This window comes from Gymnodraco acuticeps, unplaced genomic scaffold, assembly GCF_902827175.1.
Source record: "Gymnodraco acuticeps unplaced genomic scaffold, fGymAcu1.1, whole genome shotgun sequence".
Taxonomy (NCBI): domain Eukaryota; kingdom Metazoa; phylum Chordata; class Actinopteri; order Perciformes; family Bathydraconidae; genus Gymnodraco; species Gymnodraco acuticeps.
The window spans coordinates 3,066,777-3,079,121 of NW_022991219.1; the positions used below are offsets into that span (position 1 = coordinate 3,066,777).

The 12,345-nt window shown below is 40.1% G+C and overlaps 1 protein-coding gene across 1 annotated transcript in view; it reads left to right on the top strand.

Annotated features, from left to right (window-relative positions):
- si:dkey-28e7.3 (trafficking kinesin-binding protein 1) overlaps positions 1-12,345 on the top strand; it is a 29,439-nt gene that overhangs the window by 4,801 nt on the left and 12,293 nt on the right. Inside the window, exons 2-3 of the mRNA XM_034239094.1 lie at positions 2,546-2,786; positions 3,399-3,587. Coding sequence (XP_034094985.1) covers positions 2,546-2,786; positions 3,399-3,587 — 430 coding nt within the window. The remainder of the gene's footprint in view (positions 1-2,545; positions 2,787-3,398; positions 3,588-12,345) is intronic.

Genomic DNA, 12,345 nt, shown 5'->3' on the forward strand with positions numbered 1-12,345 from the left:
TTCCATACACACAACATCATTTAGTTATGCTTGTAGTGTATTATTGTAAAACCACATTTATGGTTGCCTTCATACTATGAACATATGGGGCAGGGATGGCAGATATTCTATAAACAAGAGTTCAATTAGTTTACGAGTAACTACATACATTTAGATGCCAGTTTAATATGCACACCTAGCCCTGTAATAAATCCTCTCTTCACGCAGGTTATGATTGCTGTTGAATTGTATTACACTAAACAGAGAGATGTCTGTTATTTAATTTAGCCTTGCTAAATTGGGTGTATTAGTTTTATCAAGGTGGATCTTAAATACTGTCAAGTGATTATGCAAAGAACGTAAATATTAAAATAGTCTTCTTTTCCAAAGATGTACGTTATTGAATAAAAGAGGTTCTCAATTGTTTTCAGGTAAAGACCCCTAACAAGACAGAGAGTATTCTGATGTGACCCTCTTATTTTATTCCCTATTTTTTACACTTCTACAGTCTTAGTGAGAGAAACAAAGGTACAAAGTATAAAAACACAAGACACAATTAAATGATAATAGATAAAGATATGTTTAGATTCTAAGAAGTATATCTTTTTTTAATTGGAATGTTTTGTATAACTATTATATATTTAAAATGTTTGTTTTTATGTGACATTTGTAAGACTTTTTATAGAGTGGTATTTTAAATGAGTGAATCTGAAAACCCAATCCCCAGAGTGAGAATCACTGTCAGAGATGATACCGACCTAGATCAGTGTGTGTGTGTGTGTGTGTGTGTGTGTGTGTGTGTGTGTGTGTGTGTGTGTGTGTGTGTGTGTGTGTGTGTGTGTGTGTGTGTGTGTGTGTGTGTGTGTGTGTGTGTGTGTGGTGTGTGTGTGTGTGTGTGTGTGTGTGTGTGTGTGTGTGTGTGTGTGTGTGTGTGTGTGGTGTGTGTGTGTGTGTGTGTGTGTGTGTGTGTGTGTGTGTGTGTGTGTGTGTGTGGTGTGTGTGTGTGTGTGTGTGTGTGTGTGTGTGTGTGTGTGTGTGTGTGTGTGATGTGTGTGTGTGTGTGTGTGTGTGTGTGTGTGTGTGTGTGTGTGTGTGTGTGTGTGTGTGTGTGTGTGTGTGTGTGTGTGTGTGTGTGTGTGTGGTGTGTGTGTGTGTGTGTGTGTGTGTGTGTGTGTGTGTGTGTGTGTGTGTGTGTGTGTGTGTGTGTGTGTGTGTGTGTGTGTGTGTGTGTGTGTGGTGAGGAATCTGATCTGTGTGTAGCTTCAGACGGAGGTTACTCTATCCGTGTGACCCTACAACACAGAGAGGAGGCCGGCTCTGTTGTGGTTTTACTGAAAGGCTTTCTGATCAGACAAAAGGTTTGATGCTGGCAGACTTCAGATCTGTTGAAAAATAAATGGGTCTCAGTTACTTGCATGATAAGAGATATTAGAAACTGGCACTAATGGAGTTGCTGGTTTTATTAATAATAATATAACATCCTCTTTGATACCGTTTCATCACAAAACATTTTTTTTTAAAGTAGGGCTTCACCACATTTTTCACATATTTTCTATTTTAGTATTACTCTTAACCCTTTTGTAGTTTTTAATTGTTTTATTTGTGAGACCGTTGGAAAGACAATTAACCCCATTAACTCTACTTCTCATATGGAGAGTTGTTTTACAAGTTTCAGTTTCTGTGTTAAAAAAGACCAGTCTGCAGTTACTAGTTTGAGAGATGTTATATGCTGGAATTTGACCAATTGTGGGTCTATTGAATGGTAAAATAAAAGCGTTCAATGTATTGCTACAAAGCAAAAGTCAAGCAACGTCTAGTTAAAGTTGTTCACTCGTGTTGCTTGAGAAATGGAGAGACTGAAAACAAAACTGTGGTCACACCATATTGCAGGCTTTGTATGCAGAACTGTATAAGATTGCAATCTTCAGTACATACTTATCATAATCACCTGCATTGCTATATTCAATACAATTGTTGTCACCTAGATCCTTTAAACACCCTTTAAACATTCTTGTGGTGGCTATTTGTTCTTAAAACTGAAAACAAACCCAAAATCAAAGAGCCGCTAAAGCACCAGGAAGCAAATCTTACACAGGAAAATGTCCATTGTCTAGACGAGAATTTATTTATTATTTTCTATAAACTACAAAGAACACCGGCTTTTATGTCTCTTTTCCTGGTAAAGAAACTGCAGTGGGGTTTGAACCTGTGCTCCCTTGATCCGAACACCAACGCTCTATCCACTTCGCCACACGCCTCCATCTCTCTGCAAAAAACAAAACCATAAATAACTACCAAAACGAACTAAAATATGAACACTAATATGTCACTCAACTTGCCCTTTATATACAGCAATATAATGAACATAACAATGAACAGTTCCAACATCCTAATGACTCTCTTTTCTCCCCTCTCCTCCTCTTTGCATTCTCCTCTCTAGTTACCTTCTCAGCCAACCAGAGCCTGATGCCCTGGAGGCCTGTGTCCTCTCCCTGAGCCAGCAGGGGGCCTCAGTCCCACAGCGGGACACCCAGCTCTAGGTCAGCCTTCAGCCTGAACCCTCCAGCCCCGTCTCAAGCTGTCCCACCCTGCCTCCCCTCCCTCCTCTCCTCTTCCTGCTCCTCTTTCTCCTCCCTCCTGGTCCCCACAGGCCCACCTGGACTCCCAGTCAGCGTTCTCCCTCCATGAGGGGCAGGGGGAGGCGCTTGGGTCCCTGGGGACGGACCCCCGGCCTCTTCATATTGAAACATCTGAGAGCCTCGGGGACCTGGGACAACCAGCCTTCCACGATGTCTCAACTTTAACAGGTGAGTCACAGAGGAAGAATATCTTTCATTTATATATATATATATATAAATATATATATATTTTTTAAACATGTAATCAAGATTCCAAGGTGTATTAAGGTAATTTATCTTTTAAAAAGGCCTGTTTGGTATTTAAACATCTTCATTTAATCTTGCAAAAGTCCTAGGATTTTATGATTTATTTTTTCTTCGACATTCAAAATAATTGCTCACATTGTTTGGTACAATTGACTGAATGCCTGAAAGAAATATTCAGGACCCCCTTGAAAACGAGATGGTGCATCTCAAGGGGTTTATCCCAATGAATAACATTTCTATATAAATATATGAATATAAATGAGAAGACACTCCTATTTTATTTATGTTTTTGCAAAAACTCTTAAACCCTTAATTAAGAATTTTTATTTATGAGCATTTTGCAAATACCAAGCACAAGAGTTCATTTTATTGTAAACTTATAAGAAAGGTATGTTCATAGACCTATCAGTAGAGGGCAGTGTGTCATTGTAGGTGACTATTTGTTGTGACATGTTGTTAAAGCCCTTTTTCTCTGTTTGTTTCTCTATCCTCATATAAACCCATACACTCACAAACGTTATCCATATTACACAGACCTTTGTTCCGACCTGCCCGAGTTGGAGATAGTGAGCCTCCTGTCTGAGGGTCAGCCCAGCTACACCCTCCGAGCGGACACGGTGTTCGGATACGACCATGACGACTGGCTGCACACCCCTCTGCTGACACCAATCGTGGCTCTGGGACTCACACACGAGCAGATAGAAGAGACGCTCAAGTACTTCTGTGAGTAGCGTCTTATGTTCACTACCTGATGGAGGGATGTTTCCAAAACACCTTTTGACCTTTTGTCTGTTGTGAGGAAGTCACATGAGATGATCAGTTTACAGCATTTGCTTACAGTGTTTTCATACAAACATCGGTTTGTCATATCACTGCCTTTATACTGCAAACACAAGGTTTCCCTGCTGCTTTTTGTTCACTAAGCCTTAGTTATGCAAGTTCAAAACCTGTGAAGTTATAACGTTTGTTGCAAATGTACGTTTAATTTTTTGATGTCTGGCTAAGGACCGCAACGGTTTTGTACAAATGCTTCAACAGATAAAGGATAGGTGTGGGAAAGGAATACACGGGGATGACAGATTATTTTACCCAGTTGAGTGAAATTCTCATATGTTTTGAAGTTTAGAGAAACAGTAATATTTTGTTAAAAGAGATACAAGTGCACTTTTCATTAACTAGTGAAATAGTTGCATTCCTCATCTCAATAAGGGCTTTTCCTTTCCTTCATTCATATTTTGCCCACAATTAAGGATAAACTTGAGGATGTGTGTGTGTTCTCAATGAGTTACTGAAAGCTCTCCTCCACGCACACACTCCCACGTCTGTGAGTCACAGATGTCAAATGTCACCAAGCCGATTAACCTGCCGTCACTTGGCTTCCTGAACAGTTTCCACTGCAGCGCTGCAGACGGCACATCCCAGCTGCCGCTCAGAAAGAGTTTATTATTAGATGCATAGGTGTCTAGACCTATGGGGGAATGGGAGATTGTGTGCGTCCTTGCCTTGACTTCTATAAGGCTTGCTTGTATACAGAAGATGTGTGCATGAGGGCTAATTTCTACCATTTATTTGATCCTGTGATCTGCTCTGAGATTTAAATTCAGTGTTGATCAGCTCGACTTGTCATTTTAAAGACCCCTATAAGGAATGGATTAGAGTACATACAGCCTAATTTCAAAACAGTTTGACACTTAAATTGCAAAGCCAGTTGTCAGCAACGCATAACATTAAACACACTGTCTGAATGTGCACAATTCTGACATATTTACTCTGCAATGATATTTGACAAGGTTAGGCAAGGCAAGGCAAGTTTATTTATATAGCACTTTTCAACAGAAGGAAATTCAAAGTGCTTTACAAAAAATGAAAGACATTAAGAAAATGGCATTTAAAATCAGTCATTAAAAAGAAAAGCTAATAAAATAAACATTAAAAGAAAAAATACATGGATAAAAGTTACAGTGCAGTCTAAGATATGAATATATCAATTAAAAGCAGCGACAAAAAGAAAAGTCTTCAGCCTGGATTTAAAAGTAGTAAGAGTTGCAGCGGACCTGCAGGTTTCTGGGAGTTTGTTCCAGATATTTGGAGCATAATAACTGAACGCTGCTTTACCATGTTTAGTTCTGACTCTGGGGACAGAAAGCTGACCAGTCCCTGAAGACCTGAGAGATCTGGATGGTTCATAATTTAGCAGGAGGTCAGAAATGTATTTTGGGCCTAAACCATTCAGTGCTTTATAAACCAGCAGCAGTATTTTGAAATCTATTCTTTGACACACAGGAAGCCAGTGTAAAGACTTCAGAACAGGAGTGATGTGATCCACTTTCTTAGTGTTAGTGAGGACTCGAGCAGCGGCGTTCTGAATTAGCTGCAGCTTCCTAATAGATTTTTTATTGAGACCTGCAAAGACACCATTGCAGTAGTCCAGTCTACTGAAGATAAAAGCATGGACAAGTTTTTCCAAATCCTGCTGTGACATTAGTCTTTTAATCCTAGATATATTCTTTAGGTGATAGTAGGCTGATTTAGTAACTGTTTTAATGTGACTGTTGAAACTCAGGTCAGAGTCCATGACTACACCTAGATTTCTGGCTTTATCTGTTGTTTTGAACATTGCAGACTGAAGCTCAGGTTAGGAAACTTTGCTCTGCAGTAACAGAGACTCCGGCTCAACCATGGTAATCTCAACCCATAATCTACTGTAGGGCTGAACTATTTTCTCCTCTTACAAATATAAACCATATTATATTGTTTATACAACCATATTGTGATTTAGATCAAATGTAGCATGTATGCATTGCCATTTACTGTTTTGTTTGATCAATTCATAATGGCAGGTGTATTTAAGCAGTTTTTTTATGTATCAGTACTCTTAATAACTTTGCCCTTTTTAACTGATAGTATTTCATGTGATTGTGCTGCTACTTCCTCATAATGCTAGATAGGCTGTACCAAGCCATGCTACATGTTCCTATCAGGACAGACTGACCCGTGCCAAGCCACAGTGTTTGACATATTTGGTCAGGGGGCATTTGGTTTTGTTCGTTTTTCACAGTACTGTATAGTAGTATATGGTATAGATTTTGGAGCATGTAAATAGACTGCAAAGGAGTTTCTCTCCCAACTCCCCCCCCGATTTCACTCTTTTTAATGTACGTGGCATAATGACATCACTGAAGATATGTTTAGATTATATTATTAGGTACACTTGCGCTTCTATTGGCTAAACGCTCCAACACATTGTACGTTACAGGCTAAGAAAGCGGTTGACCAATCACAACAGAGCCGGCCAGCTAACCAATCAGAGCAGACTGGCTCTGGTTTCAGACTAGGGTTGCAAAGGGGTGGAAAGTTTCCATGGAAAGTTAAGCTGGGGAATCTTGGAAATATTCGATGCAAAATTAAACAAAAAAACATGACATTTCTACTGATTTAAAAAAAATTTTTTTGATGTAGAACAGAACAAGTTTGAATTATTTTATTCAACAAATATTGTTTCTTATTGAAGAACGAAAACAGGAATGTTGTGTTACATTTTTGTGTTACTCATCCCCCCCCAACCCCACTCATTAAAAAATGAACAAAAATGCACCCCCCATCCACAAAGTCCCATTCAAAATGTTAAATGAAAAGAGCCCTTCTCTCTCCAAAAAGTCCCATTAAACATGCAAATCTTCCTTCGAGCGATCCTCTGCATTTTTGCTAAACCCTTTCAGTCAATGGGCTCTTCCTGGGCCTCATCAACATCACACTCTGAGTCTTCCTCTTCAGTGTCACTGTCCAGCCTTGTTGAGGATGGCTCTGTGTCCGGCTCAAAGAGCCTTAGGTTTGCCCGAATAAATTCCCGTTAATTCCCGTTGAAAGTTTCCATCTTTGAAAATTCCCGGAATTTTGCATCCCTATTTCAGACAGAGGGTGAAAAGAGGTGCTGCAGCACAGGCAGTATGAGAAAAATAAAGAGCTTTTTGAACATTGGAGTCATAGTCACATGTCATAGTCAAGGCACAAAATGAAATGATGAAACTCTCTCTTTAACACTTTTCCAGTTGATTGTTTTGGTTTAACAGCCAGCAAAAGTATGTCTTTTTAGTTTTACATCTTCCCAGTTCAAATTGTCACACAGATGATTTGTTTATTTAAATGATTTATTGGAAATTGGAATTTCTTTTAAATTATAAATAATTCAAGCAAGCACATGTTCCTCTGACAGCAGGGAACACAGAGTTATACTGTAAAGCCTAATATACACATCTAAGTTAACAAATATGACATGTGGGGTTCCTCAAGGCTCCATCTTGGGGCCTCTTCTCTTTAACATCTACATGCTACCACTGGCTCAAATAATGAAAAACAACAACATAAGTTACCATAGCTATGCGGATGACACACAAATTTACGTAACAAATTCACCAGGAGACTATGCTCCAATTCAAACACTGAGTAAGTGCATTGAACAAATCAATGATTGGATGTGTCAGAACTTTAAACAAACAAAGATAAAAGATAAAACTGAGGTAATGGTTTTTGGAGCCAAGGCAGAACGTATAAAAGTTAGCGCTGAGCTTCAGTCTGCAATGTTCAAAACAACAGATAAAGCCAGAAATCTAGGTGTAGTCATGGACTCTGACCTGAGTTTCAACAGTCACATTAAAACAGTTACTAAATCAGCCTACTATCACCTAAAGAATATATCTAGGATTAAAAGACTAATGTCACAGCAGGATTTGGAAAAACTTGTCCATGCTTTTATCTTCAGTAGACTCGACTACTGCAATGGTGTCTTCACAGGTCTCACTAAAAAATCTATTAGGAAGCTGCAGCTGATTCAGAACGCTGCTGCTCGAGTCCTCACTAACACTAAGAAAGTGGATCACATCACTCCTGTTCTGAAGTCTTTACACTGGCTTCCTGTGTGTCAAAGAATAGATTTCAAAATACTGCTGCTGGTTTATAAAGCACTGAATGGTTTAGGCCCAAAATACATTTCCGACCTCCTGCTAAATTATGAACCATCCAGATCTCTCAGGTCTTCAGGGACTGGTCAGCTTTCTGTCCCCAGAGTCAGAACTAAACATGGTAAAGCAGCGTTCAGTTATTATGCTCCAAATATCTGGAACAAACTCCCAGAAACCTGCAGGTCCGCTGCAACTCTGACTACTTTTAAATCCAGGCTGAAGACTTTTCTTTTTGTCGCTGCTTTTGATTGAACTATTCCTATCTTAGACTGCACTGTAACTTTTATCCATGTATTTTTTCTTTTAATGTTTATTTTATTAGCTTTTCTTTTTAATGTCTGATTTTAAATGCCATTTTCCTAATGGCTTTAATTTTTTGTAAAGCACTTTGAATTTCCTTCTGTTGAAAGGTGCTATATAAATAAACTTGCCTTGCCTTGCCTTGCCTAATATCCTTAGATGTGAAGCGAACAAACAAGTAGTATTCCATGGAAGCATTTTTGCTAAAGTTTAGGGCCACACCTACGTCTCATTAATCATGCATCATGGTAAGCCTCTAACCACAACAATGAGGGCAGGGGAAATACCCACACATTGAGTCAGACATGCAGTCGAGCAGAGGGATCTAACTTGTTTGGTTAAATGATTAAACGCAGCACGAGATTTACTTGGAAGACTGTGGGTAGAGCGTGTCTGATCTATAATAATTGATAACTGTTTATATGATTATTGTGCAGGGCTGTATTTCACTGTGGATCAAAAACAATGCTAAAGACCTTCCAGGGTGTTTCCTCAGACAATTATTGACCGGGGATATCAGCGCTCAGTTTTCAGGTCCTTATCGTCACACTGAGTAACAGAAGTGGGCTGAGCTGCTTTTATCAAGACTTTATTTAAACAGTACTTCTATGCTTGTTTTTTGTAACAAGTTTCCAGAGGTAACTAGTTCAATAGTTAATAATAAATATAAGGGCTATTTCAAAGCTTGAGGTGAAATGATGTTTGGAGAAAGTTGAATCAGAGCAGATTGTTGATTTTATTCCTGGGAGGGGCCTCATTGTCACATCTTTACTTGTTATTGTGGGCAAAGTACTTGAGACTTTACTTCTTTATTACCTAGAGTTGTTATCTTGCAGCATTTCTAGTGGTGTTGTTAGAGCAATGGCTTTTTTAACTTGGAAGTAGTCAAACCATTCTTGGAATGGAATTTGAAGTCACCTCTTTAACCATACACATGCTGCTCTCAAAGATGTTATCCTGCAACAGATAAATGCTGGAAGAGAGCGAGCGTAGGGATGGGAAATTGCAGAGGTGAACGTTGTGTCTGCACTGACTCTTGCGTGCTGCATTCGACCTGAAAATAATCTGTTTTGGGTGAAAAATGTATGAAGGCATTAATATTTGATTGTCAGAGAAACGCTTGTGTCTAGGTCACAGACGGACGGAGACAAACCCGTATATATAGGACAGTGGTGTGGGCAAGGGCTTTGGATCATTGCAGCAGAACAGAGTTCACTGTAAAGTTCATTGGAAAGCAGACCTATTTAGATAAAACTGAATCGAGATGAAAAACAATCTTTGCGGTTCGCTCATAATCTAGGAAGAATACTTACCTATTATGTGCTCACAGAAAGCAACTCTCCATTGCTCAGAATGACAAATATGGTTTATTTATATTTTGATATATATAATAAATTCCATATCATATTTGACTAAAACACTTACTGAATCACTATTTTAGTGTAGAAAGAAACATATATGAATAGCAGGATGATTAATTAATGATCCCAGACAAAACCCCTAAAATCCTAGACTCACAGTGGACCCTCTGTTTCTCCCATCAGCCCCCTGTACAGTGGGTGTGGCTCTGTCTGCAGCAGCAGCAGAGCCCTCTCTGTGCCTGCTATTACGTATGTGCTCAGAGCAAGAGCAGCCATTGGCCCGGGCGGAACCTACCATCTGCCTCAGATCCTCAGGGGTGGGTGGGCTTAATGCAGCATCCTTTCAAACTCCATCAGCATCCATATCCTGAATTATTTTTTCAAATACAGCTGACTATACTTATCTCAATGACCCTGGTGATCAATATCGGCTTTCATGGCTTGGGGTTGAGATTTGTCTTCCTTCTTCAACCCCCCTCCTCTTCCTCCCCTCTTTTCTTACCCGGTAGTCCAACGTGGCCAGGTGAACGAAGGCAGTCATGACGACAGATGGCCGGTACAGTCTGAGGGATTAAATATTAACATGCAGCAGCTCAGATCCTCTCACACACACAGGAACACACAGGTACACACACACACTCCCTCACGTAGGCTGGTTTGTACCAAAACACACAGGCCAGCAGAATCATGCCGCAGACACAGTTGGTGTGTGACAGCGCAGGATATTCACAGTAATTTATCTGAAGATTATCTGGGATTTATTTAACCGATGGACGGAGAGGCGGAGGACACTTTTTCTCCGGTCACCATGGAGGTGTGGAGCTCCTCTGCATCCGAGGTGGAGGAAGAAGACAAGAGCATTTCTAGTCTTGTGAATGAAGTAGTGGATGTGGACAAGACATGTCTTAACAGCAATAACAATAATAATAACAACAAGGACATCCTTTGCCGGGAGGTGACACAAGGTGAGATTAGTTGGTGGTGCGTGATGATGCAGACGACAGGGAAAAGCAGCTGGCATGCACAAGAGACTTACATGCTTAGAGAGGAAGTTACATAAAATACTATGTAAAGAGTCATGGTTAATAATTATTGTAATCTGCAGGTAAAATGCTGCTGTCTGGTGTTTTTTTGTCCTACATTGCGTTGTCAAGATCTGTGTTATCGAAGTGCTAGATACTTTATAATGCACTGGATGTTCTGCAGTGATGTCATTGAAGGTGCAACATACAAGTCATGATTAACATCCGACAAAAGGCGGTTTCTGCAGCTCTTTTCACAACACTCCTTTTAGCTTAACATGAACGTGCCCTGAGACGGGTAAAGTTTTGTAAATACATTCAGTGTGGTGAAGGTCACTGATCGTGTGTGTGTGTGTGTACGCTGCAGCAGCACAACCATCTCTGTGTACATGTCAGCAGTTGTCATTGGCAGCATTGAACATTTTGTGTTTTTCTTTGTTTTTAGTATATGGAGGTCAAAGCCATAGAACTAGGGAATCGTATTTGAATGCTTCCAGTTTCTCTGACAAGGTTTGAACCAGAGATCTTAATTTTGGAAATCCTGAGAAACGAGAATCAAATTGGACAAATGAGAATGATTGAATGACCTGATTGCTCTTGAATGCACCGCTGTTAAATGTTCCCAAACCCTATTCTGAAGAACAAAGAGTGTCGGTACATTATCTATGCTACTTCTCATGCATGTCATACATTTGTGAAAAGCCTCCTCTATCGCTCCTCTTTACCAGGCATTCTTTGTCTAAATGGGCACGTGGTTGGCACCCAAACACTGCGACACGGGCACCAATCCAGACATACAGGACACCCAAACAAACCAATGTGTGGCCTCTGTTGTGCAATGAGACTTTAAATTGGATATACAGCTCACCCCATTCTTCTTGAATCTCCATCTCTAACTGTATGGTTCCAGTGTTGAATTCCAACACAGAGACTCTACATGTTTGCTGGAGCTGTGTTTTTAGTGCACATATACTTCACTTGTTTCTGTTGGACACATTGTTTCCGAGTGCTTTGTTGTGTGTTTATATGATCTTTTTGCTCAAATCCAGCTTTAATTTGAAACCTAATTGTAATAGATCGGACACAAAACTTGTTTATAGTGAGATTAATGTTACCATTATGAAATCTGTAGACTGTTCACTCTTAAATTATACTTAAATCATTACCGATTAAACTAGTGAGTTAAATGTTAGCTCCTGCCAGTTTTGTTCAAGTTTGCCCTTTCACAACAGTAGGGATCAATATGGGATCAATGTGAATCTTGTTCATAAAGCTCTTTGCCTGTCTGATCCCCATGACATAACAGACGTCATAAGTATACGTAGCTCAGCAGAGTTCATCCACTATGTACACTATTAGGCCTGCAGTTCAGGGTAGCTGCCTGGATTTAGCTTAACTCAAACCCTAAAACCTCTAGCTGGCAAAGCAGCATCCATTTCCTTGATCTGCTCTCGGGTCAAAAGGAAATAGATATACAGTTATTTACTAAGTTGAGTCTTTGTGGATGTACAGTTCATTCGTGTGTGTGTGTGTGTGTGTGTGTGTGTGTGGTGTGTGTGTGTGTGTGTGTGGTGTGTGTGTGTGTGTGTGTGTGTGTGGTGTGTGTGTGTGGTGTGTGTGTGTGGTGTGTGTGTGTGTGTGTGTGTGTGTGTGTGTGTGTGTGTGTGTGTGTGTGTGTGTGTGTGTGTGTGTGTGTGTGTGTGTGTGTGTGTGTGTGTGTGTGTGTGTGTGTGTGTGTGTGTGTGTGTGTGTGTGTGTGTGTGTGTGTGTGTGTGTGTGTGTGTGTGTGTGTGTGTGTGTGTGTGTGTGTGTGTGTGTGTGTGTGTGTGTGTGTGTGTGT